This window comes from Bubalus kerabau, chromosome 15 (assembly GCF_029407905.1).
Source record: "Bubalus kerabau isolate K-KA32 ecotype Philippines breed swamp buffalo chromosome 15, PCC_UOA_SB_1v2, whole genome shotgun sequence".
In the NCBI taxonomy this organism is placed as follows: Eukaryota; Metazoa; Chordata; class Mammalia; order Artiodactyla; family Bovidae; genus Bubalus; species Bubalus kerabau.
In genome coordinates, this window is record NC_073638.1 from 66,083,826 (window position 1) to 66,109,570 (window position 25,745).

General features: G+C 37.3%; 1 protein-coding gene across 2 annotated transcripts in view; it reads left to right on the plus strand.

The window, feature by feature from the left end:
- The window catches only part of PDHX (pyruvate dehydrogenase complex component X), a 72,887-nt gene that overhangs the window by 24,265 nt on the left and 22,877 nt on the right, over positions 1-25,745 (plus strand). For both annotated transcript variants that reach the window (XM_055549304.1, XM_055549303.1), the window contains exons 3-5: positions 11,144-11,244; positions 21,802-22,001; positions 23,528-23,626. In XM_055549304.1, the coding sequence (XP_055405279.1) occupies positions 11,144-11,244; positions 21,802-22,001; positions 23,528-23,626 (400 nt within the window). The remainder of the gene's footprint in view (positions 1-11,143; positions 11,245-21,801; positions 22,002-23,527; positions 23,627-25,745) is intronic.

Consider the following 25,745-nt stretch of genomic DNA (forward strand, 5'->3'; position numbering starts at 1 on the left):
TACCCATTTTGTCCTCTGCCTTCCCCTCCCCTTTCCCCTGATTACTAGGTAACCACTATTCTGTTGTCTGTGGCTCTGTGTTTGTTTGATTTATTTGTTTTGTTTGTTATATTCTTTGTATGAGTGAAATCATATTTATCTTTCTTTGCATTATTTCATTTAGCATAATACCCTCAAGGTCCATCCATGCTGTTACAAATGGCAAAAATTTCATCTTTTTTATGACTGAGTAGTATTCCATTAAATAATGTATTTATGTATATATTTCACATCATTATCCATTTATCTGTTGATGATCACGTAAGTTGTTTTTATACAACTTAAGTATTACAGTAATTCTTGTAAATAATTATTTTGCCAGATTTTAAATACTTAGTATGGTGCTTAAAAAAATAAGACTAAGTATATGGAGGCCAAAGAGATGAGGATGCTACAGTGCTCATGGTACAAAAGAACAGAGGAAAAATTACTGTGGAGGAAGCTGGAGAAGGAGACGTTTTATTTTTCTGGCAGCTGGTTTCTTTTCCTCTTTTGTTTCTGTTGTCATTGCCATGTACCAGGTATTGGCTGTGGGATGGCTTCTTTAGCCATCTCCCTGTACTTTACTCCTCCTACAACATATTAAACTTTTGGACAGTTGAATTTCCATTAGGGTTTGTTGAACAGATGTATAGCGATATTGACCATATGAGTTCCCCGTAGCCATTATTATGCCTCAGATTGAGAAATGATAAACCAGGCATTAAACATGTAAAGGGAAGAGGGAAGAGTGAGCTGAGAATGAAGGACATGGTCTGGGAGGACTGACCCCAGCGGGTAGCCCTGAAAGGACTTCTGGGGTCTCTGTGTGATTCAGTGGGCACAGATGTCATCCAGACAAATGCTGGTATTGAATGGTCCACTCTAGTGCTTATGAAGTGGTATAGAGAGGGTTTAGGCAGTGGGCAGGAGTTCAGAGTATGACAGGGCTGTGCTGTGGTTCTAGGAAATGAGCCATTCATGGCAGTGACAAAAGTGTTGGGGCTGGGAAGAAGGCTGCAAGTGGAAGTACAAGCTTGGAAGTACGAGAGAAAAGTGCCCAGTTCTTGTGGGTAAGGGGCAGGACTGGGGTGCTCGAAAGGCAATGAGACAAATGATAGAATGGGCCTTGCAGCGGGAGTTTGGATCTGTGGGCTGGGCCAGTACAGGAGATGAGAGGAATGACACAAGAAGGCTCTTTTGTGACCCCGTGGACTGTAGCCTGCTAGGCTCCACTGTCTGTGAGATTTCCCATGCAAGCCTACTGGAGTGGATTGCCAGTTCCTTCTTGAGGGCATCTTCCCAGCCCAGCAATAGAACCCAGGTCTCCTGCATTGCAGGCAAAATCCTTACCACCGAGCCACCTGGGGAGCTCTCTAAAGCCATATGCTAACAGACAAATATATTTGTTTGACTTGGAATTTAAAATGCCTACTCTGTTGAAAATGTTCTCTCATAGGCCTCTTCTTATGAGGCTTTGGGGGTTCAGATTTGTAGTAGTTGCCTTTTCTGGAAACCCACAAGTAGAGGTGAAGCAGTCCTGGGCTGATAATCTTCCTGGATTACTTGGCAGATGCCATTGTTCTGGAAAACATAGTCTCTAAGCCAGTTCACACAAGATTCCCAGATAAAGTCCCACTTTAACCACAAATTCACAATTCCAAATTTAGTAATTGACATAGAAGCTCCCTTTTAGGAGCCAAAGTCATTAGACATAACAAGCAGCAGAATTAGACCTCCAAAAACTACAGTTAATTGGAATTACTGCATATATCAAAACATATGTTTGAAATGATAAAACTTGTAAGAGAAGGAATTGAAACTATGAAAAAAGACAAACACAATCCAGACAGATTTGAAAAGGACAAGTAGAACTTCTAGGAATGAAAAATATTGTCTCCAAAATTAGAAAATGTAAAACTCAGGTTTGGGTTAAAGTGTAGACGTGACTGACAAAGTTTTTGTGAAGTCCAACCTGAGATTAGTCTGCATGCAGCAGTGAGATAAAGCAGTAGAAAATATAAAAGAGAAGCTGAGACATGGAGAATAGAATGAGAATCCTCTACTAATCCAATAGGAAGAATTCCACAAGGACAAAAAGAAAGAATGAGGAAGAGGTAATAACCAAAAAAAAAAACCTGACAGAGACTTTTCTAGAATTTGAGAAAGACAAATGTCATGTAAATGAAAGAAACAGTGCTTCATTAGGAAGCATTTTGAGCCATTGACTCTGCAGGGTTGCTGCCACCTTTTAAAGTAATTATCACTATCTAAGAAAGTTCCACCTTTATTAATAATGCAGTCAGTTGGAATCTATTTTTAAGTTTCTTTTTTCCTGATGAATTACAGAGCTTTGGCTGTTTCCATATTCAGCATGACAGAGTGTTGGTGTCATTAAATAATGATTCAGACACAGACCAGCCTTTTAAGATTATTATAAAAAGGTTAAATTTCTTCACACTTTGAGACCTGAGGGGCAAGTATTAATAGATAAGAGGGTTCTTTGGACCACATTTATCTCTTGATCTTTCAGCTCACTGGCAGTCTGATAAGTTATTCACAGCCATTAGAATATGGTGAGTATGATGAAGAGCCAGGAGACAAACGGTTTCATTATTCTGTTCTTTTTTAATTTTGATTACATGTGCTGTTTTCATATAGGACAAGCCAGGATGTACTTGAAGCCCTTGGAGGCTGTTTCCTTGATGGTTGCTTTTAAAATTCTGTGTTCTACCAGCTGAGGAGAAATGTTTACCAGTACACATAAGTAATAGAGAGAAGTCTAAATCCTTGATTCTCCATAATTCACTGGCTTCTTTTTTTAAGTTCATCACCTTTATGAATTTTTTTTGGTGTGTGTGAGCATAATTTAGTTCTTTATGTATTGTACACATGGGTAGGATTATATATGGCTTAGTGTGTTTAGTGCTTGATACACAACTTGGTTCTATCATTATGTGTTAAAAACATTTATATTCTGTAAGAAAACTTTTTATATAATTTTTATCTCACTAGCTACATTTTAAAAAAATTTTTATCTTGAGATCTTTATTGTATGGTTACTGTTTAAAACACTGAGTTTAAACTTTCAGACATTTAAGAGGATTGAAATTTTTTTCATGAAAAAGAATAATGTGTCTAATTTTGAATCTAATTTATTTTTAAGCTAAGGCTAATGATCTGATGGTGGATGGCGGTTGGGTCTTACAAACTAACATTTCTTGAAAATGGGAGACTGTAATTCACAACTGTTACGTGTGTGTGTGGTAAGCCAAGGCACTAAGAGTGCTGTGTAAAAAACTCTGGCCTGGATTTGTCCTTTGGGGTTCCCACTCTGCCATGAAATATCTGGAAGTGAGTTTAACTAGATGATATATAAGATAAATCCTTGACTTCAGAATTCTGTGATAACTCAGTTTCCTTCTCTTTTTTGAAGTCATAGTGTTTCATAACCTCCTCAGGAGTCTCATGAGTGTCATATGAAATCTGCCTCATTCATGGAGGGTAGGGAGAAATGGAAGAAGGAGGCTCCAGTTTGATAATGTGCCAAGTTTAATAAGCAAGGGGACTTTCATGAGAGGCCACAGGCTGGGTTGAACCGCACACCACCAGCAAGAATCTTAAAAGTATACAGAGGCCTACACTGGGCTCAGTCACATACACTGTCCAGGTGATCTCAGCACCAGAATTCTATCTCATGGCTATGTTCATGGACAGCTTCTAGGGCTGGGAAGGCAAGCAGAGTGCACATTTCACAGACAGGGAGTGGGTGAGGGACTTCCATTCGCTCTTGTACAGCCAAGTGGTCACAGCCTCCTGATAACCATTATCATCACATGGAAACATGTAATGATACCGCATATAAATTATTCCCATCTTTGTTGATCTAATGAGTGTTAGAAAAGTAGTTTCATAATGAATATTACGATACTTAATTTCAGTCTGAGGATTAAGTAAAGAATATGCATCATTAAGTTAGTAGAGGAAACAGTTCAAAAATGTACAATTTCCAAATCTGTTGAAAGGTGAATTGTACTGCAATTCCACATTTTTATTTCAAGTTTGTTATTTGATGGGGGAAGTGTGCATCAGATATTTTTATTTAAAGTGTATATAGATTATTTTTTCATCAATTTAAAGGTCAAATCATGGGGTCGCAAAGAGTTGGACATGACTGAGTGACTGAATGGAACTAAACTGGAAGGTCAAATCTGTTAAAACAACAAAAAGGAAGAAAATATTTTTGTTCCCTCGTATTGTGAGAGCATATTTAAGAGTATGAAAAACATTGTTTTCTTTCTTGAGCTATTTAAGAGCATATCCTGAAACACTGGAACAAGTCTAGGCTGAGATACTAACAGTTTTGTGTGATACTTGGCCACATCTGGAACCCACGTAGAACTTGCTTTACAGCCATGTTACTGCTGCCGCACTTGGTGTTTTTTATCTGTCAGAAACTGTCATTTCATGTGGGCTTTGCTTCTGTCATGTGACTGGGAATCTTGAATATTTCAAACAATTTTTGAGCAAACCTTAGACTATACCTAACTAATATAGTGTATAGAATTCAGAAATAAAACTGTCTTGGATGAGTTGATCACTGAATTGTTCTAACCAGGTGCTACTGGAAAGTTAAATGGGTCTCTGGCTTTTATTGTAGATGGCTTCGGTTACTGTTTTTTTCTGGGGATTTGTATACATGTTTGGATGCTAAAATGGAAAAATTTTTAAATGTGTGTTTCACACATAACTTCAATGTTGTTTCAGTATACTACTATTTTAACAGCTTTTGAGGTATAATATACACACTGTAGTCTTCACCTATTTTAAATGCACAATTCAGTGATTTTTTAGTGAATATATAGAGTTCTGAAACCGTCATCAAAATCCAGTTTTAGAACATTTCTATCACCCTCCAAAAAATCCCTAATGCTTGATAACAGTCACTTCTTTCTCTTATCACTATCTTGATCTGCTTTTGTCTCTAAAAATTTGACTTCTCTGGGCATTTAATGTAAATAGAATCATGTTTTATGAAGCCTTTTGTGACTGGCTTCTTTGATTTAGCGTGATCTTGCAGTTCATCCATGTTGTAGCATGTATCAGCAATTCATTCCTTTTATTGCTGAATCACATTTCATCACTATGAATAGCATTTCAGATTTATTGTTAATATTTGTATTATGTCAGGATTCTAGAGTTGGTGAGTGGAATTATAGATTATGTTATTCAGCAGAGCTTTCTGTGGTGATGGAAGTGTTCTGTGTCTGCAGTGTCCAGTGTAATAGGCATTAGCCACACGTGTGATGGGCATTGCAGTAATAAAATGTAAGAGCAGAGGGATGTAGGGAGGTTAACTTTGCCTAGCAGCTTCCTTCTCAAACAACTACTCATGCCTTCAGCCCTCAGAGTAGGACTTCAGATGGCCTAGGAGTTGAGTTGCCTGGGCCGTGGGGCGTACAAATGGTATCTTTTCATGTGTGGTGGAAAGAGTTGGCAAATCCTGACTAGGGGCCCCTTTTCTATCCTACGGCTGCCTGGGCACTGACTGGATGGGACTTCTTGGCCTGCTTGTTAGTCTTCTTCCTCAGTCAGACTAGAAACTTCTTGAAGCAGGTCTATTTTATTATTATTTACCATCGGGCCTTGCGCAGTGTCATTCACATAGGGGCAGCTAGTAAATATTTGTGTTGATAAACAGTTATTTTTGTCTCTCATCATAGTTGTCATCATGGTTCAATTTAACACTAAGACGAGGTGTTTTCTTTAATGTTCATGTAGAGGTGACTTGCTTGGTCTCCCGCCGCTACCACCACACACACCTTTTAAGTAAAGACTTGGATTCTTCACATTCGGCAGAACAGAATTATTTTGCCAAAGTCATAGAATGTGCTTAGTTGATACAGATCACCACTAACTGTCTGGTCTGGACAACACCCAGAATCTGAATGAGAAAGGGACGCCTGCCTGCGCGTACTCCAGTCCTCAGCCGCCCACCGGGACAAAGGCTCAGCATGATGACGATGCTGGCTTCGGTGCTGGGGAGCGGCCCCCGGGCGGGCCTCTGCTCTGGCCCCTCCTGGGGCCCGCACTCTCGCTCCGGGCCCGCTCCACCTCGGCTGCTGACCCGCACCGCGAGGCGATGGCACAGGAACACGGCGAGGCCGCCGGCTCCTTCTACAGCCAGTCAGCCCTCCTCCTCGCGGCCGCGGAGGAGCCGTCTGTCGCCTCGCGCCGGCCCTGGTGCTCTGTACCAGCCTCTCGGGCTTCTCCTCTAGACTGAACTCGTTGTGCACAGAGCCACATCTTACTGTTGGGTCTACACCCGTGCTTACTGATGAATGCCTTATGTACTAAACGAGTGTTGAATGATCTGTCTGAAATGATGAGTACGCACGCAGTAGGGAACTAGAATGAATCTTGGTTCTCAGTGGTCATTCATAACATATCTAACTTCTTAATCTAAAGATGTTGTGCTTTTTGAAGAGGTATGTGAAGAGTTAACATTGGCAGTTTCATGACTTTTTTTTTCCTAATGGCTGTACATTCAAAATCTTCCTTAGAGTCAGAGAGAGATTAATAAGTAACTTGGTCAAAATTACCAACCAGTAAGTGTCAGGGCTTGGAATAAACCTGTGTCTGTGTTGGAAGAGCTCTTTGTAACTCCTGTGCCTTGCAGGCTCTCCAAGTTATAGCACTAAATTGTAGACCAAGGCTGAAACTGAGTATATTTGGAATCCTCATGGCTCAAAATTCTTCTTTGGCGTTCACTTTATCTTTGATTATTGATGTGTATGTAGAACCTTAGTTGTGTGATATTAGGGGTAATGTGCCTTACATAATAATACAATGTTTTAAACCTTGCTGTGGTTCCTGGGCAAAGTTCACCACATAATTAGACGCCTCTCTCTGTTTCTTTACATTTTATCTCCCTCTCAGGACTCTCATATAGCTAATATATATGTCTGTTTTTTGTGAATGGGTGTACATTTAATTAAAATAAAAAGGAGACAGGATACATGAGTTTTTAAATGTCAGAAACATGCTACAAATCAAATGTAGAACTGAACCTTTGTTTAAAGGACAGTTTGATGTATACCTTATAAGGAAATGAGGAGTTGTGATATTACTTCAGTTTTTCCCTGAAATGTTTTCATCTCACACTCATTATGTATGAGGCACTGCCTGGAGTCCTGGGGAATGAGGCAGAGTATGAAACACCTGAGGTGCGTCCTATTCCTATTGTGAAGTTCATAGTTTGGTAAATAGAGGAAAACCCATTTTTAAAAAATAATTAATAGCAGGAGTGTAACATTTCATAGTGCAACTTGTGATTAATTACAACTACTCTAGGGATTTAGGAATAGGAGCAAAATGATCTAGGTTGATCTATGGCTGAGATACAATTTGTGAACGATTTTCAAAGGGTGTTTGGAATTTGAAACAGGCAAGCACAAATGACAAAACACTATTTTACAGTTTTCCTTTGGGCAGAATTTCTTTCCTGGGTGTCTAAAAGAAGGATTTAAGTGCCAGGTTGCCTCTTTCAGTTATTTTTTCCACGGTTACAACAGAAACGTATTAGGATGTGATTCCTTTCCATTTGTAATGTAGCCTGTCCTAACTACCCTGAAATGTGTCAGATAAAGAAGTAATGTGAGATTGTGTACTCTGGCACAGCAGCTTTCTCTGAGTGACAGACAGGATTCCTTTTTGGGTCTGATTCGTGCTTACTTCACTAGCCTAATCTCTCATAGCTTCTCTCAGGTACTATTGGCCAGATCCTTTGAAGGTCCCTGTTCCTCTTTTGCCTCGGGGGGCTTTGGGTATGCTGTGCTTTCTGCCTGGATCACTTGCCCCTTTACTAGATTGCCTCCTCCTCATCTTTTCAGGTTCAGATTTTTCTTTTTTTTAAGAAAGCCTTCTCTCATCTACCAAAAACTGAATTAGATGCCCCTCTTGAATGTTGCCATAGTATCCTGATTTCACCTAATCCCACTGTAATTTCCACTTAATTTGTCACAAGATAGTAATGAAGTTTCATAAGGTCAGAAATCTTAACTGTTTTGTTTTTTGTTTTTCCCTCACTGTTGAATACTCAGTGCCATAATATATTTTCAATAAATATTGGTTAAGTAGGAAAATCTCTCTGGGGTTAGACAGAGAGAGCCTATTAGGTGTTCAGTAAATATCTAACAGATACTTTATTTCATTAAAATAGTTTGTATTGGTTGTTCTGAACTATTTTAACTGAGGTATATTATAGCCATCTATGTGAAAATCTTGGTATTCAGTGAAGGAGTTTTAGTACAGTGAACTTCTAGAGCATATTTGTTATTTCTGCATTTTAGATTTTCCTGTATGTTCTTTTATTGAGTATGTCTATTCATATTGCTATGCCAGCTATTTTTGGTGGGTATGCAAGGGGGTGTGTTTCTGTGTTTTGTATTTTTCTTTCTCTTTTTATTCTAGTTTTGTTTTTGGTCTGTTTCTTATAAGCAACATTTACCCAGATTTTATTTTTTTTATTTGTTTTGATAATCTCTTATAGTAGGTGGTTTTAATCCATTTATATTAATTGCAGTTACTGGTATGTTTGAACTTCTGCCATTTTTGTGTTTTCTGTTTTTATTCTTTGCTTTTTTCTTTTCATGCATCTGCCTTTAATTAGATAATACATTTTGTTATTTTCTATATTTCCTGCTTTTATGAATGCTGTAGGTTGTATTTCCATTTTTATATTTTTTGGCATATACCATTAAGTTTTTAGGATGCATATTTAATTATATTTTGCCAGTGGAATGTAGAAGTATCCAGTATTTTTTTTCTCCTGTCTATATCAAAGTTCTGTATGTTTTATCAAGCCAAAAATAACTTTGCCCATCTTGCTATTTTTTTAGTGTTTGTGTTGTAAACTTTTTTAGCCCCTCGGACATTTCCTTGTAAATGATCACTAGTTACCGCGTCCTTGTTTCCTGTGCTAGCTTGTGTTGCGTCGGCCATGCGGCCCCTCTGTCTGCTTTTCTGTTTAATAAACTGCATTTTGTAGTAGCTCATCAATAAGTGGTACATTTTCTTAGCTTTTATGTATTTAAAGAATACTTTTCCTTCATTCTTGAATGGTGGTTTGGCTGCATATAAAATTCTAGACAGTTATTTTTCCCCAGCTTTTTGAAGATACTACTGCATTGTCTTCTGACTCTATTGCAGCTGCTGAGAAGTGTGCTCTCAGTCTGTCATTCCAGTGAGGTAATCTATTTTTTTTCCCTCTGATAGCTTTTAAGATTGTGTTTCTGTTGTTGACTGTATGCAACTTCTATACGGTGTATCTACAATGTGGAGTCACGTGTATGCAGTAATTCTTTTTATCAAGATATTACCTGCACAAAGTGTAAGCTCAGTTAATTTTTTTATGCACATGTATCCAGGTTACCAACACCATGTCACAATGCAGAATATTTCCAGCAAGTTCCAAGACTCCCTATATCCCCTCCTAGTCGATACATCATAGATCACCACACTGTAAACTCATTTAGTACTCTTTCATTTTGAAGATACATATCTCTTTTCAGCTCTAGGAAATTCTCAGCAATTATCTCTTCAGTTACTGTTTCTCCACTATTCTCTCCCATCTCTTCCCTTGGAACTCCTTTGGACAAATGTTGCAGCCTCAATTTATGTCCTAGCTGCTCTTTTCTACTTAACTTTTTGTCTGCTCATATTAAGTTCCAGGTAGTTCACTGAAGCTATCTTTAATTTACTAAATCATTCTTTCACTACCTCACCTGTAGAACATATCCATTGACTTTTTTTTTATAAAATTTCATTCACTGTATTTTTCATTTCTAAAATTTCCAGTTTAGTTTTTTTTTTCCCTTTCAACTTGATAATGTTTTGTTTCTGTACATTATTTTTCTTTTTCAATCTCTTGTTCTTGTGATGGATCTTTTATCTTTGTTTGTTCCTGAACATCCTTAAGATACTTATTTTAAAATCTTTGGTGGGTTGCATTAAACAAGTTGCATCTGAAATGAATTTCTGAGTCGATTCCTGATTTCTGTGGTTTTCTTTCTTGGCATTAAATTTCTTAATGTTTTGGAACTTTGTTTTGCCATTTACTTTTGAGGGGAATGTTTTTGTTTTAGTTTCAATGTCTTCCCACCTGTTCCTGAGTCTCCCCTTCCCCACCCCTCAGTCTAGGGATGTTGCTAGAGCTTGTTGATACTTGGTATACTGGCAGATGCACTAATGGAACCAGAGGGTGGCTTGGCTCTGTTCCTGGTCTTCAGGTAGTTTTTGCTCCCTTATTAGTACCTTATTACACCCACACTTCTGATTTAAAGTCATAGTCCTAGTCAGAGGTTTGGGTTCCTTGTTTTATCAGTCTCCTGTTATAAGTAGAGCCATGATCCAGCCCTAACCTTAAGGAGAGAATCGATGTGAGTAGTTCCCTGCTTTTAGTTCCCTTTGCGCCAGAGAAAACCACTATGCATCACCCTTCCTGTGTACCACCTGCTTTTAGATCCAGAAGCCAGCAGGTCAGGTTCTGCTCTGCATTTTTGAATATCCATACCATTTCTGTTGCACAGAAACATTTCTTATTTGACCTTAGCTGTGTCTTTGATTTTCTCTCATCATGCTTCATATGTTTTTATTCATTTTTGCTCTGTGCCAGCAGGGTTTCTGAACTCGCTTAAGATGTTAAAGAGGTGGTATTTATTGTAAAACTGTTTTCTTAAGGAATAATAGTCAAAATATATTCAAAAGAAAGGACTGTGGAGTCTGGAATTGATTTGTTCAGAGGAGGATATGCATCCCCTACTATTCTCCATAAAATGTGATTTAATATTTGCTCAACAATCTCTGTAATCACTTCTTTATTATAAGAGATATAACTTATGTCATTATTGGGCTTTTGGAAAATGTGACAAAGCATACATATACACATAAACAGAAACACACAGAAACATACACACAGTATGAGAATTACTTGTCATTCCACAGCCCAGAAACAGCTGTTGAGTATTTTGATACTTAATATCATGTTTAAACACTTTATACCCACCAACTCACATAACTAATATTCATATTTAAAAAACAAAACAAACCCAGTCTTGTTTTGTAGGTGAAGCTGTGAGTGCTGGAGATGCCTTATGTGAAATAGAGACTGACAAAGCTGTGGTTACCTTAGATGCGAGTGATGATGGCATCTTGGCCAAAATAGTGGTAAGTTTTTATTTTGATTATCTTCAACAGGATGAAGGTTTCTTAACTGTCAAGTTCTTTAAAATTGAGTTAGTGTTTATTTGTACCTCTTTGTGTTGTTGTGGTTGTGTACTGTATTATATCTACATAATACATTTTAAATTCAGATGTTTAAAATATTTCAGTGTTAGGTCTAATAATAATCAGTGATGATCAGACAACATAGAACTATTTCAACTGTGATAAAGATGCTCAGTATTTTGGGTTCTCTAGTGGAAAATGCAGAGAAGGCAGTGGCAACCCACTCTAGTACTCTCGCCTGGAAAATCCCATGGATGGAGGAGCCTGGTAGGCTGCAGTCCATGGGGTCGCTAAGAGTCGGACACGACTGAGCGACTTCCCTTTCACTTTTCACTTTCATGCATTGGAGAAGGAAATGGCAACCCACTCCAGTGTTCTTGCCTGGAGAATCCCAGGGACGGGGAAGTCTGGTGGGCTGCCGTCTATGGGGTCACACAGAGTCGGACACGACTGAAGCGAGGTAGCAGCAGCAGCAGCAGCAGCAGTGGAAAATGAGAAGCATTCTGAATTGAGGGAGGAGAAAAGTATTCAACGTGAAATTTAAAGACAAAGAGAACAATAGTTAAAGCTTGAGCTTGCAGTTTCCAAGTTTGTAGTTGGTAAATTTTTTTTTTAAAGAAATGTTTCACTGTAATCTCATGAAAACGAGAAATCTTATCTTCATCTATCCTCAGGACTCCCAGGCCTGAAAGGTGTATAAAGTCAGCTCACCTCCTTTCAGTAGACAAGATTATTTGAAGTTGTCCTGTGCAGAGTCTTGCATGTGGGTTTCATAGCTACACTAAGTTTCCTGATACTTCCTCATCCTTACAGTTTTATTCATCCTTTATATTTTTACAATTATTTAAAATATAATTGCATAAAAATGTATCTGTGATTATGTGCTCAGTCGTGTCTGACTCTTTGTGACCCCATGGACTATAATCTGCCAGGCTCCTCTGTCCATGGGATTTCCCAGGCAAGAATACTGGAGTGGGTTGGCATTTCCTCTTCCAGGGGATTTCCCTGACCTAGGGATCAAACCCATGTCTCTCCTGCATGGGCAGGTAGATTCTTTACCACTGCGCTACCTGGGAAGCCCTAAAAAGATATTTATATGGAATATTTCACATTCTTGCATGTTGTTGACAGTCATATCTTTTGATAGCATATTTTTCTGTTACATGAGCAAAAGAAAATATGCTGTGGGTCTAGTAAAACCAAAGTCATTTCCTTTTAGATCTAAGTTTTAATATACTGTAGTAGTTTTGAAAACTTCTCTCAACAGTCTTTGCTTTATAACTAATTAAAAATATGAAGCTGTTACTTGGAAAACTTTAGTTGTATTATTATATGCTGAAGTTAGTGTAACCCTTCAACAAAAATGTGTAGCAATACAAGAGAGGTTACTTAATTAACAGAAGGAAATATCATGTAGCCAATAAAAAGTAATTCCTAGGAAAAAATGTGATTTCATTATAAGTTAACAAAAATTCAAAAAATTTAGGAAAACGCTTTTATAATTATATATAGATGGTGATTACAGTCTTGCTAAGTAGCTCCAGTCATGTCCGACCCCATAGACAGCAGCCCACCAGGCTTCCCCATCCCTGGCATTCTCCAGGCAAGAACACTGGAGTGGGTTGCCATTTCCTTCTCCAATGCATGAAAGTGAAAAGTGAAAATGAAGTTGCTCAGTCGTGTCCGACTCTAGCGACCCCATGGACTGCAGCCTACCAGGCTCCTCCGTCCATGGGATTTTCTAGGCAAAAGTACTGGAGTGGGGTGCCATCGCCTTCTCCGGATTACAGTCTTACAGAACTTTAAATAAAAATATAAATATAGACAAGATTAGAATGAAGTGTTATAAAAATTTGAGGTTTGTCTTTGGGTAGTAGAACTAAATGATTCTGCTCTTTTTTTCTGTTTTTCTCTATATTCTTAATTTTCTATAATAGGCATTTTTTTATAATGGAATATTAGAGTTTATATGAAAAGTAAGTGAAATAAAATGCATGAAGCCTGTCTGCCGTTACATGGTATACTCACTGATAGAGTGTGTTTGTTTCTTACCTTCTAGGACAGTTATTGGATAATGTGGTATAGCAGCTAAGATTGTAGGCTCTGGAATCACACTGTTACCTGATTCATATAGATGATCAATTCTGCCAGTTATTAGTTATGCCATGATTGGCAAATTCTTTAGTGTTCCTAGTAAAGTGGAGGTAGCTGTAATACCCTAGGTTATGGGGTAATAGTAGAGATTGAGATAATGCATATATGCTCATTACAAGGTCTATCACCCACCAAGTGTTGGTAAACATCACTGTTCCCATTATTATTATACTTATTCATTCAGTCTTGGTGACCATACCCCTATTTCAGCCTGCATGTTTATCTCGTAATTTGTGTTGGTTTTTGTGACTAGACATTAAGTGTCCATTCAGGCCTCTGTAGCGTGATTTGTACAGACATGCTGCACATCTCTTAGTAGTCACTTGATGTGGTCTCACTCCTGAGCCACCAGCTCACCTCCACTTTGACCATGGATATAATGCCTTCTTTTGTACATTCTATCCAGAGACTGTACTTTGGAATGTCATACTTAGTATTTTATTTTTTGCATTCTAATTTGTCAAAATTCCTTTCAATTGTCATCTTCCCTATTGATAGCCATGTTAAAACACATTGTTGAAAATACTTCCTAGGAGGAAATATGAATGGAAGACTAAAAGTTCTGTACCTTTATAACTAGAAAAAAGTAAATGTTCTTACCAAAAATAGTTTCTTTTACTAATTTATGCAGCATTTTGAAAAGGAGAAACGTTGTTTGAATTAGCACATGTAATAAGCCCACTGTGTGTGCTTTTGGCAGGCTGTGTCTTTGGCCTCAGTTCTGGATTGTTTGGCTATGAAAGTCTTCCAGAATTGATAGCATTTTTCACTCAGGTGCTTAGTAATACATTTCAAATTAATAATGATGTCTTAGGTCAGGAGTACCTATTCATCTGGGCCCCAAAGCTCTGAAAAGGTGGTGTGAGGTGGTATGATTGATAACAGCTTTAGTTGTACAAATAGCTATTTCCTTGCCAAAGGCTGTATGTATGTGCTTTAGAGCCCTGTGGCTTTATTATTATTCCACATGCATTTTGGATAATAGGAATGGGAGTATATTCATATCACAGTGTGTGCAATTTTATAGGGGGAAAATGGAGGGGAGATTAAGGAGCGTCTGCCTGCAATGTGGGAGACTTGGGTTCGATCCCTGGGTCTGGAAGATCCCCTGGAGAAGGAAATGGCAACCCACTCCAGTACTCTTGCCTGGAAAATTCCATGGACAGAGGAGCCTTGTAGGCTACAGTCCATGGGGTCGCAATGAGTTGGACACGACTGAGCTACTTCACTCACTCACTCACTGATATTTTTAAAGCCTTTTACCCCTCCTCCATTCTTAACCTTCCCATTCGCAAGTTACACCTTTGTCTTTCATTCTGGAATAATTCTCATATTAACACCCATAATAAAATGATTTTTATAGGAATACATGTAAGAGAATCTTACTCTCAGAATCAAGGAGTTGGTTAATTGAGCTTATTAAAAGGTAGGTGATGATATAAAACTCCAGTTTTTAGTTTGCCCATGTTTGAAAGATTAAGAATTATAACCTGTTTTGCTCTTCATAGGGATTTATTTCCATAGTCTTATAGAGTTTTTTATTTTCTCCCCCACCCTGATTTTATTCCTTTCTTAGTAATCATAATTTTTACATCTGAGTTCCATTTTAAATATAAAATATTAATTATTGTATTTCATTTAGAGGCAGGAAAAAAACTTGAAAAGAAAAGTGAAGTTGCTCAGTTGTGTCCAACTCTTTGCAACCCCATGGACTGTAGCCTACTAGGCTCCTTCGTCCATGGGATTTTCCAGGCAAGAATACTGGGTTCTTATTCTTGATGGGAAATGGGTTGCCATTTCCTTCTCCAGGAGATCTTCCCAACCCAGGGATTGAACCCAGGTCTCCTGCATTGTAAGCAGATGCTTTACTGTCTGAGACACCAGGGAAGTCCTGGTGGCTCATTTAGAGCCAGAAAAAAAGCTTAGACATTCTTAATAATATTAATAAAGAATAACTGCTGCCAGTATAGATAATTTTATGATTTATTTCCAATTAAGTTAATGGGAGAGTTGTTAAAGTCTCATTTAATCACACTAGTAAATTGTCATGTAAAAACATTAAACTGTTACACATGTATCAGTTCATAAGTTTAGTCTTAAATTTATTATTCAGCAAATTAGATAGCAGATGTTTTAAGTGAAGTGAAGTCGCTCCGTCGTGTCCGACTCTTTGCGATCCCATGGACTGTAGCCCACCAGGCTCCTCCGTCCATGGGATTTTCCAAGCAAGACCAATGAGCCACCAGGGAATCCCCTCCATTTTATTACCTTACCACTTAAAACATCCTGGAGAAGGAAATGGAGTACTGGAGTGGGTTGCTATTTCCTTCTCCAGCATGTTTTAAGTGATAAGGTAATAAAATGGAGGGGATTCCCTGGTGGCTCATTGGTAAAGAATCTGCCTGCTAATGCAGGAGACACAGGTTCGATTCCTGGGTTGGAAAGTTTCCCTGGAGAAGGAAATGGCAACCCACTCCAGTATTCTTGCCTAGGAAATCCCATGGACAGAGGAGCCTGGAGGGCTACAGTCTATGGGGTCGCGAAGAGTTGAACATGACTTAGTGATTAAATAAGAATAAAATAGAATATTAAGATGACTTTTTCTGAAGAGTTTAAGATTGGCTTCAAATATATTTAGGGTTACTATATAATTTGTCATACAAGTCAGGATGCTTTTGAGGGTGAAGAGAATGTAAGCTGTTAGGATATATTTAAACATAATTTTTTAAAATTTTAGTTTATTGACTGGCAATACAGTCATTGATTTTTATTTTGGGGTAGGCTGTTACTCTTCAAAACAATTTTCAAAAATAGAAGTTTTTCTAAATTTTAACATCTATATATATTAAAACAGATTTTAAAAATTCCTTTATTGATCATCTGAATATTGCAAAAAGTAGTGCTCAGTCGTGTCCAACTCTCTGTGGCCCTATGGACTGTGTGGCCTGCCAGGCTTCTCTTGTCCATGGCATTTCCCAGGCAAGAGTACTGGAGCAGGTTGCCATTTCCTGCTGCAGGGGATCTTCCCGACCCAGAGACTGAACCTGTGTCTCTTGCATCTCCTGCATTGGCAGGTGGATTCTTTACACTCGAACCACCTGAGAAACCTATTACAAAAGCAACAGATCATAATTATTTTTGGTAGTGTTCCTCTGATTCAATCAATTACTGCACTATATCTCACTCCAGTACTGTGTCACTGGTGTTTTCTAAAGAATGGATTTTTTCACTGTGGTTTTATTTTATTGTTAGGTTCCCTCTTACCCTCCCTTATTTTTCATTAAATTGCTTGCAGTCTTCTTCAAAATTACCTTTTGTAGTTTGAAAATCATCGGTTGAAATTTGAAGTTGTGAAACCTTGCAGTTGATTCTTCTTCATAGACGGTATTTTTAATTGAGAAAATATCCTCTCAAAGCTCAGAGCAAATTCTACTAAGTGGGAAATAGTCTCAGTTCTAAATTTTTTAATACTGAAATAGATAAATGACATTAAAGTAGTAAATGAGTCTGTGTTTCCCATGAACTAAAAACTAAATCATTTATCATCTGCTCTTCCTTTTTAAGCTTCCTTGTAAAAATAGCAGTGTCTTGAGGTGCTGTGTGATCGTTTTGATCATGTCAATATAATTTACGGACACAGTACTGATGATACTGAATGTTGTCTCTAGTGTCACACTGCGTTTGACTCCTGACTTACTAGCCCTGTGATTTTGAGCAAGTTATTTAGCCTTTCCTTCTCAGCCTCAGTTTCCTTTTCTATATGTGGGAATAATAATAGCACTTCAAAAGGTTTTTAAGAGAATTAAATGAGTTAATACTGTGCAGGAACAGTGCCCAGCACTTGAGTGGAAGGCAAACCGGTATTCAAGGACCTAAGTGTTTCTTCTCCCCTTTGCATTTTAGCTTGTCCTTGATTTGTTTTCTGCTTCATTGCTTCTTACGTATCTTCCTTTTAAACCACTTTTCCATGTGCATATAAGTTAAATATATATACATTAAAGAACAAAAATTTCAAACTATGATGGGAAAATCTGGACTGGTTTTGAACCAGCTTTTAAGTCAGTCGTGTGACTCAGCTCATTGCCACTAACCATTGTGTGTGCTCCTTCAGTCCTCACTTAGCAACTCTCAAGCTGTTCTGTTTTAAAGAAGAAAACTATTTAAATAATTTCTTAACTTACTGATTATTTTTTAATGTCAGAATCAAAACAGACAGTATTTATGAGCACCTTTAATGGAATGAACCCCCTCAAACAGTTTCTCTCCTAGGAAGTACTGCTGTAGACATTTCGTGTCTTCAGTATCTCATATCCTTGGGTAGACTGGTGAGCTTATTAGAGGGGCTGTCTTTTAGCACTTTTGCAGATAATATATTTCAGCTTGTGGGGATGTCTCTTGTAAAGAGAACTAATACTAAGGGTCTGGGCCTACGGATAGAAGTCAGACTCTGTGTGTATGTGTATATCGAGAAATAGTTTGTCGTAGGCCGCACCACCTCAGTGTCTCGCATGCTGCTATTTACACTCTAGTGCTGCCAGCCTCGTGGCTGGGCCTTTTTGTATGAATTGTCAACCTTTAGCAATGAGGGGCACTTCCTTGTAGTTCCTGCTTGATCCACGTTGAGTATATTTTTTGTTTTAAAAATAACCCTAATCCTAACCCTAACTTGGTAAGGTCCTTAATATAAGTCTCAGCTATGATTTTTTGACACAAAAATAAACAAGTGGGACTTCATCAAACAGAAAAGGTCTCTACAGCAAAGGAAACCATCAGCAAAATGCAAAGGCAACCTACAGAATGGGAGAAAATATATGTAAGTCATATATCTGATAAGGGGCTGATATCCAAAATACATAAAAAAGTCATACAACTCAATAGAAAAAAAAAAAAGCAATCCAATTTAAAAATGGGCAGAAGATCTGGATAGACATTTTTCCAGAGAAGACATGCAGATGGCCAACAGTTACATGAAAAGATGCTCAACATCATTAATCATCAGAGAAATGCAAACCTAACCACAATGAGGTATTACCTCACAACTGTTAGAATAGCTGTTACCAAAAAGATAAGAAGCAAGTGTTGGTGAGGATGTGGAGAAAAGAGAACTCCTGTATACTCTTGGTGGGAATGTAAGCTGTTGGTGGTGCAGCCACTGTGGGAAGCAGTATGGAGGTTCCCATATGATCCAGCAATTCCACTTCTGATATTTACCCAAAGAAAAAGGAAACACTAACTCAAAAAGGTATCTGCACTCCCATGTTTACTCCAGGAGTATTTACAACAGCCAAGATACAGAAACTACCCAAGTGTCCATCAGTGAGTGAATGGATAAAGACACTTGGAGTATAAATACACAGTGGAATACTAAGAATGAAATCTTGCCATTTGTAACAACACAGATAGACCTTGAGGGCAAAAAGTTGAAAAAAAAAATGAAGGAGAGAAATAAATAAATACGTCCATCTATATGTACATAAGGTATGAATTTAAATAAATACATATGTATATATATGTCATACAAAAAAAATAATAACTTGGAGAAAGACACCACTGTAATCATAATGATAGCATCTTTCCCATCTATGTAGCATTTCCTAGATGTCTGGTACTATTCTAAGTGTCTTATAACTCATTTATTTCATATAATAACTCTATGAAGTAGTTACTATTATTATTTCCATTTTACAGATGAAGAAGCAGGCAGGGTGAGATAAACCTCACCAAGGTCACATAACTAGTCAGTAGCAGAGCCTGCACCAAAACCCAAAGACCCTGTAAAAAATTGGGAGGGGAGCCTGTTAATTTAAATGACAGAGTCTAGATCCAATGTTTGAGCATTATTGAGCTGTTTTAGCAGAACTAAGTGTAAAACTCTTTCTTTTAGTATTAAGAAATCAGTGACACAAGAGAAGGAGAGTTTTGATCAAGTAAGTCAAGTGCCTGGGAAAAGACCTGGGCCTCTGAAGCGTCGTTAAGCTCCAGATACTGTCACAGAGCAGAGCGCATCCACAGTCCTAACTCGGAGCAGTAACAGAGGCCCGTTTGGTTTCTCAACACAGCTTTGAAAAGAGCATAATTTATTCTGTTGTTACTAAGTCTTCATCAATGTTAAATATTTGCTGACTACAACATAAGCAAATATCTACAGGAAACCAGCACACCTTAAAACATCTCTTACGGCACTAAGGGAATAGAAAAAGAGAAGTGATCTTTAAGTTTGTATAGTGACTTTAGTGTGGCTTGAAATGGAACTATAATGGACATTGTTTTATTTTATTTTCCATTAATATATTCAAGTTGTGTGGTAGTATACCACTGTTCATTGCATTTGGGTTTCATGTTCCATCGTGTCATTTTTTTAATGGAAAAATATGAATAGTTAAAAATAAAATTTACTTAATACTTAGATATGGTGAAAAGGAAAATGATACTAAATGCTCATTATTGCCTACTTCTGAAGATATCAATAGGTAGGGTATATACGGAATCATTTATACGATTTATTGCAATAAATGAAACAGAAGGTGAGGTGTCAGTTTCAGATTCAGTATAATATCTGATTTCAGAAACCTGTTGATATCTCTAGGATAAACCTTCCTTTTTTTTAAACATGCTTTTTATTTGAGTGCTGTTCTTTGAACTTGGATATTGATCCTGTTTCTGGTTCAGTTTTGATAGATTAATGTCGAATGGACTTCATATCACTTAATACTTTCTTCTATCAATTTTTTAAGAAAATTGGTCATTTTACTTTGTGATTTTGAGTTAGCAGTTCATAAGCAAGCAAATAGACATTTTAAAAGAAGAAAAAAATGTTAACCTATTAATAATCTTAACTCATCTTTTTGACATAGTTAAAAAAAAATGAGCAGTCCAAAGAAGTAAAACTTTTTTAGTAAGCGACAGACAAATTGTTCTTGGATTGTTTGTCGTTTTTCCTCAGCTGCTATTCATTAAACATCTTTATTTAGTTTTATATACCAGTTTTTTATATGTATTTTGCTCCATCAGTAATTAGTAAATTTAGAAAGCTTCCTAACTCTCAAAACTTATTATTTTAATAGTGCACATACTAATAAGCATGAAAATTAGTGTTACTTAGAAATGTCAACCCCATTCTGTCACACTTTTACTTATAATTACTGAATTAGTGAACATCCTACAGTATATTATTCATTAAAGTATGTCTCTAATGAACCTTATTTAAAGTAATTGAAAGAGAATAATAGAAAATTTTAAAGGAATGACATTTTCTTCCAGTACTGAACTTATAATATCATCTGAAGGTTCTCCAGGGACTTCTTTTAATAATTAAATAAGAATCAACCTTTTCTTTGTAAATTAACCCTGCCAAAATGCTTAAAATATATTTGCATTAAAAAATCATCTTGCCTTTATGCATTTAATTGACATTATCTATGAAAGAATGGTTAGCTAAGACACTACCATGTTTCTCATATACTGACAGAAAATTCATGAGGTTTTACTTTATGTCTTAGATTTTGTAATTATACATACAAGGGAAAAAGAAATGTGGAAAGGACACTTACTATGGACTTCCCTGGTGGCTCAGATGATAAAGAATCTGCCTGCAATGCAGGAGACCTAGGTTCGATCCCTGGGTTGGGAAGATCCGCTGGAGAGGGAATGGCTACCCACTCCAGTATTCTGGCCTGGAGAATCCCATGGACAGAGAAGCCTGATGGGCTACAGTCCACGGGGTCGCAGAGACTTGGGCTCAACTGAGAGACTAAGCGCACACGCACACACACACGCACACACACACACACACACACACACACACACTTATTGTTAACCAAAGTAATTAACCAATTCCATCCATGCAATGGGACATTTTTTTCCAGAGACTAAGTTTACTGAAAAGATTTTACTTTAATTTTACTGCATATGACTTACTTGAAGGAGTTAATCCCTTATGAGGTGTTGGAATTCCTAAGCCATTGTGGAAACTATCTGGGAAGGACAAATAGTTAAGATATGTACTACAACTCTTATTTTAGATTTGTACTGAATGACATCAAAAGGAAGATGGTAATGGTAGCTCTTACGTATTTGAAGCCTGTCAGAAAGAGGAGAGATTCTCTTTTTTTTAATTTCAGGAGTTAGCATTAGTAACGAAGGAGGAGAGTGGTGAAGGAAGGGATAAGTGAGGGAACTTAGGCAAGGAACATGGTGAGTGGAAGGGAGGAGGTAGGCTAGCTCAGATGTAGATTTTAGCTCATTTTAAGAGAGATTTCTAACAGGTACAGAATTATCCAAAGAATAAACTGCTTCACGAAATCATGAATCTTTCTCTGCAATTATTTTCTGTTTTAAATATAGGTGGCAGAAGGATCTAAAAATATACGGTTGGGTTCACTGATTGGTTTGCTAGTTGAAGAAGGAGAAGATTGGAAACATGTTGAAATTCCTAAAGATACAGGTCCTCCACCACCAGCTGCAAAACCATCAGTGCCTCCCCCCTCAGCAGAACCACAGATTGCTACCCCTGTCAAGAAGGAACACCCACCAGGAAAAGTACAGTGAGTATGTTTATTTGAATAATTGACAGTGAAATTCACTCAGTCGTGTCCAACTCTTTGAGACCCCGTAGACTGTAGCCTGCCATGCTCTGTCCATGGAATTCTCCAGGCAAGAATACTGGAGTGGTTTGCCATGCTCTTCTCCAAAATGGCACATTCTTAAATCTATTTTCGGATCTAAATGTGAACATGGTAAGTATTAGTTGCTCAGTCGTGTCTGACTCTGTGACACCTGGACTGTAGCCCACCAGGCTTCTCTGTCTATGGAATTCTCCAGGTAAGAATACTGGAGTGAGTAGCCATTTCCTTCTCCACGGAATCTTCCTGACTCAGGGATTGAACCCAGGTCTCCTACGTTGCAGGTAGATTCTTTACCATCTGAGCCACAAGGGACACTTATTTGAATAATGTTTGTGTTTGGTTTTTTTTTTAAAGACTGTGCAACTTTTGGAATATTTTAACCATTATCCTATTTAAAACATCTTTGTGGATTAAGTAAGAAGTTGCTGACCTTCCCTTTCTTCTCTTAGGAAACTGAAGTCTAGGAATGATTATTTTACCATCATCGTTTATTCCACAGACAAATAGTATTGAATACCTTAATATTCCAAGTACTGTGAAGGCCCTATACATCCTGTGGAGAGCAAAGCAAATATTTAGTGTCTGCATTGAATTCCTGTTAGGTTTTAAGATTCCAGAATGGAATTCAGTGTACCAAACTTCATATTGTGTTCCTATTTATGGAATCCTAATAACTGTAATGTGAATTCCAATTTCAAATGTATAACTGATATAAAATGGAATTAGAATTTTAACACACATTTCTAACTACCCTGCATTTGAGTTTCTGACAAGTATTAGAGCTCGATATACAATATATATGTGTATATATATAGTACACACATATATATACACACAATGGAATGTTAGTCTTAACAAGGGAAGAAACATAATATGACACATAATATGGATGAATCTTGAAGATATGTAGGTAAAATAAACCAATCACAAAAAGACAAATAATGAATGATTTCACTTACAAGTTACCTAGAGTAGTCAAATTAGTAAAGACAGAGAGTAACGTGATGGTTGCCAGGGGCTGGTGGGAGGAAGGAATGGAGAGTTATTAATTGGTGTGGAGTTTCATTTTGGGAGGATGATAAAGTTCTGGAGGTGGATGGTGGTGATGGCTGCAGAGCATTGTTACTGTACTTAATCCACTCAATAAAAACGCCTAAAAATGCTTCAAATGGTAAATTTTACACATACCTTACTGTAATAAAAACTACATGAAGGAACAATATAGTTTCTTATAATATTTTAGAATAGTAATTAAATTTGTATGAAAATGTCTTAGTAAAATAAACCAGATTAGTACAGATTAACTTATTTGACTGTCACTATCTGTAGGAGTTGTTTTAGCTTCATTATACATTTTTATTTTTCTAATTATCAGCAAAACTGTTGACATTTAGAATCAAATGTAAGTGTTAATTGGTTTCTTTAATTTTATATTTCCTTCTTAGGTTCCGTTTAAGTCCAGCTGCCCGCAATATTCTGGAAAAGCACGCGCTGGATGCTAACCAGGGCACAGCCACTGGCCCTCGGGGGATATTCACTAAAGAGTATGTGTGTGCTTTTTGTAATACCCAGATCCAGTGTTTATCACGACCATCTATTTCTGAAAGTGTTTAAAGAAGGACTTATTCAGTGTAAGATTTAAAAGGAAATTCACTGCTCTTTTGTACTTTTAATTGCTTTTGTCAGCATAAAATTGTATTTTATGCAAGGGTTGTTTTTTGAATAATTGCAGCATTACTGAAGAATAGTTCTAATTTGATAACTAAGCCAGAACCTTAGAAATGATGATAAATGGATAAAATTAGTGTGCAGAGTGGTGAATCTTTGCATTGTTTTAAGTTCATATGAGCTAATGATGCAATCACATGTGTATGATCAAAGCAATTTCCATCTCATTTTAGGTTTTCTTTTCTATTCCATCAATCAGTCTATCCATGAATTAGTACCTCATATATTTCTTTTAATCACACTCCTAATTAGAAATATTTTACAGTAAGCTTTAAAATCTGATCAGTTCAGTTGTCTCTGACTCTTTGTGACCCCAAGGACTGCAGCACACCAGGCTTCCCTGTCCATTACCAACTCCTGGAGCTTGCTCAAACTCATGTCCATTGAGTTGGTGATGCCATCCAACCATCTCATCCTCTGTCGTCCCCTTCTCCTCCTGCCTTCAATCTTTCCTAGCTTCGAGATCTTTTCCAAGGAGTCAGTTCTTTGCATCAGGTAGCCAAAGTATTGGAGTTTCAGCTTCAGCATCAGTCCTTCCGATGAATATTCAGGACTGATTTCCTTTAGGATGGACTGGTTGGATCTCCTTGCTGTCCAAGGGACTCTCAAGAGTCTTCTCCAGCACCATGGTTCAAAAGCATCAATTCTTTGGCATCCAGCTTTCTTTATAGTCGAACTCTCACATCCATACATGACTACTAGAAAAACCATAACTTTGACTAGACACACCTTTGTTGGTAACGTCATGTCTGCTTTTTAATATGCTATCTAGGTTGGTCATAGCTTTTTTCCCAAGGAGCAAGTGTCTTTTTAATTTCATGGCTGTAGTCACCATATGTATGCAGTGATTTTGGAGCCCCCCAAAATAAAGTCTTTCACTGTTTCCATTGTTTCCCCATTCTATTTGCCATGAAGTGATGGGACCGGATGCCATGATCTTCATTTTCTGAATGTTAAGTTTTAAGCCAACTTTTTCACTCTTTCACTTTCATCAAGAGGCTCTTTAGTTCTTCTTCACTTTCTGCCATAAGGGTGGTGTCATCTGCATATCTGAGATTATTAATATTTCTCCCGGCAGTCTTGATTCCAGCTTGTGCTTCATCCAGCACAGCATTTCACATGATGTACTCTGCATATAAGTTAAATAAAATCTGATAGCGCTATCTTTTCTCTTACTTTTCAATAAACCAGTTTTCTTGTTTTTTTTTCTTCCAAATGGTTTTTAAATAATTTATCTAGCCCCACTGGTGGGGTTAGGCAGGAAGACTATGATATTTTTATTGGGACTATATCATATTTTAAATTAATTTTAAGTTTTGTGTCTTTCAAGAACATATTAAAATAGATGGCACCTGCTCTACCAAAAGTTAGTCTAGTGAGGCAGACAGAGATTAATCAAATAGGCATATGAACTAATGTGAAATTGCTGTAGTAGTGTATGCACATTCCTATTAGAGTAATGTTAAATTTTCAAATTGAGTTAGCATTTTGAAGCAATAAACTCTTCCCAGTTTATCTAATGTTGATAAGACGTGATCAGTAATGTTGGCTAAAATTTTTACAAGTTGAGATAGAGCAAAGGTATTACATTATTAAGTGGCAATGCCTGACCAGGTGACTTTTCTTTCTTTTCATTGGATTATTTTACTCTTCATTAAAGTGTTGGTTTATTGATGAATATTTCTTTTAATGAAAGCAGTATAGCTTTAATTTTCAGATATCCTGTTATCTGTACTTCAGCCTTACTGACTTGTTTCTTAAGCACATAATGTGAAGTTTGTGCCATACTCACATGAGTTGGAAATCAGCTATTCTGACCCCTGGCTGAAAGGCAACAGTCAATCAGTAGTTAAACAACTTACAAGTTTCACTTAACCATTAAAAATTAAAATAAAGAATCCTGATAGGTAGTTAAGCCTAGGTTTTTGCCCACAT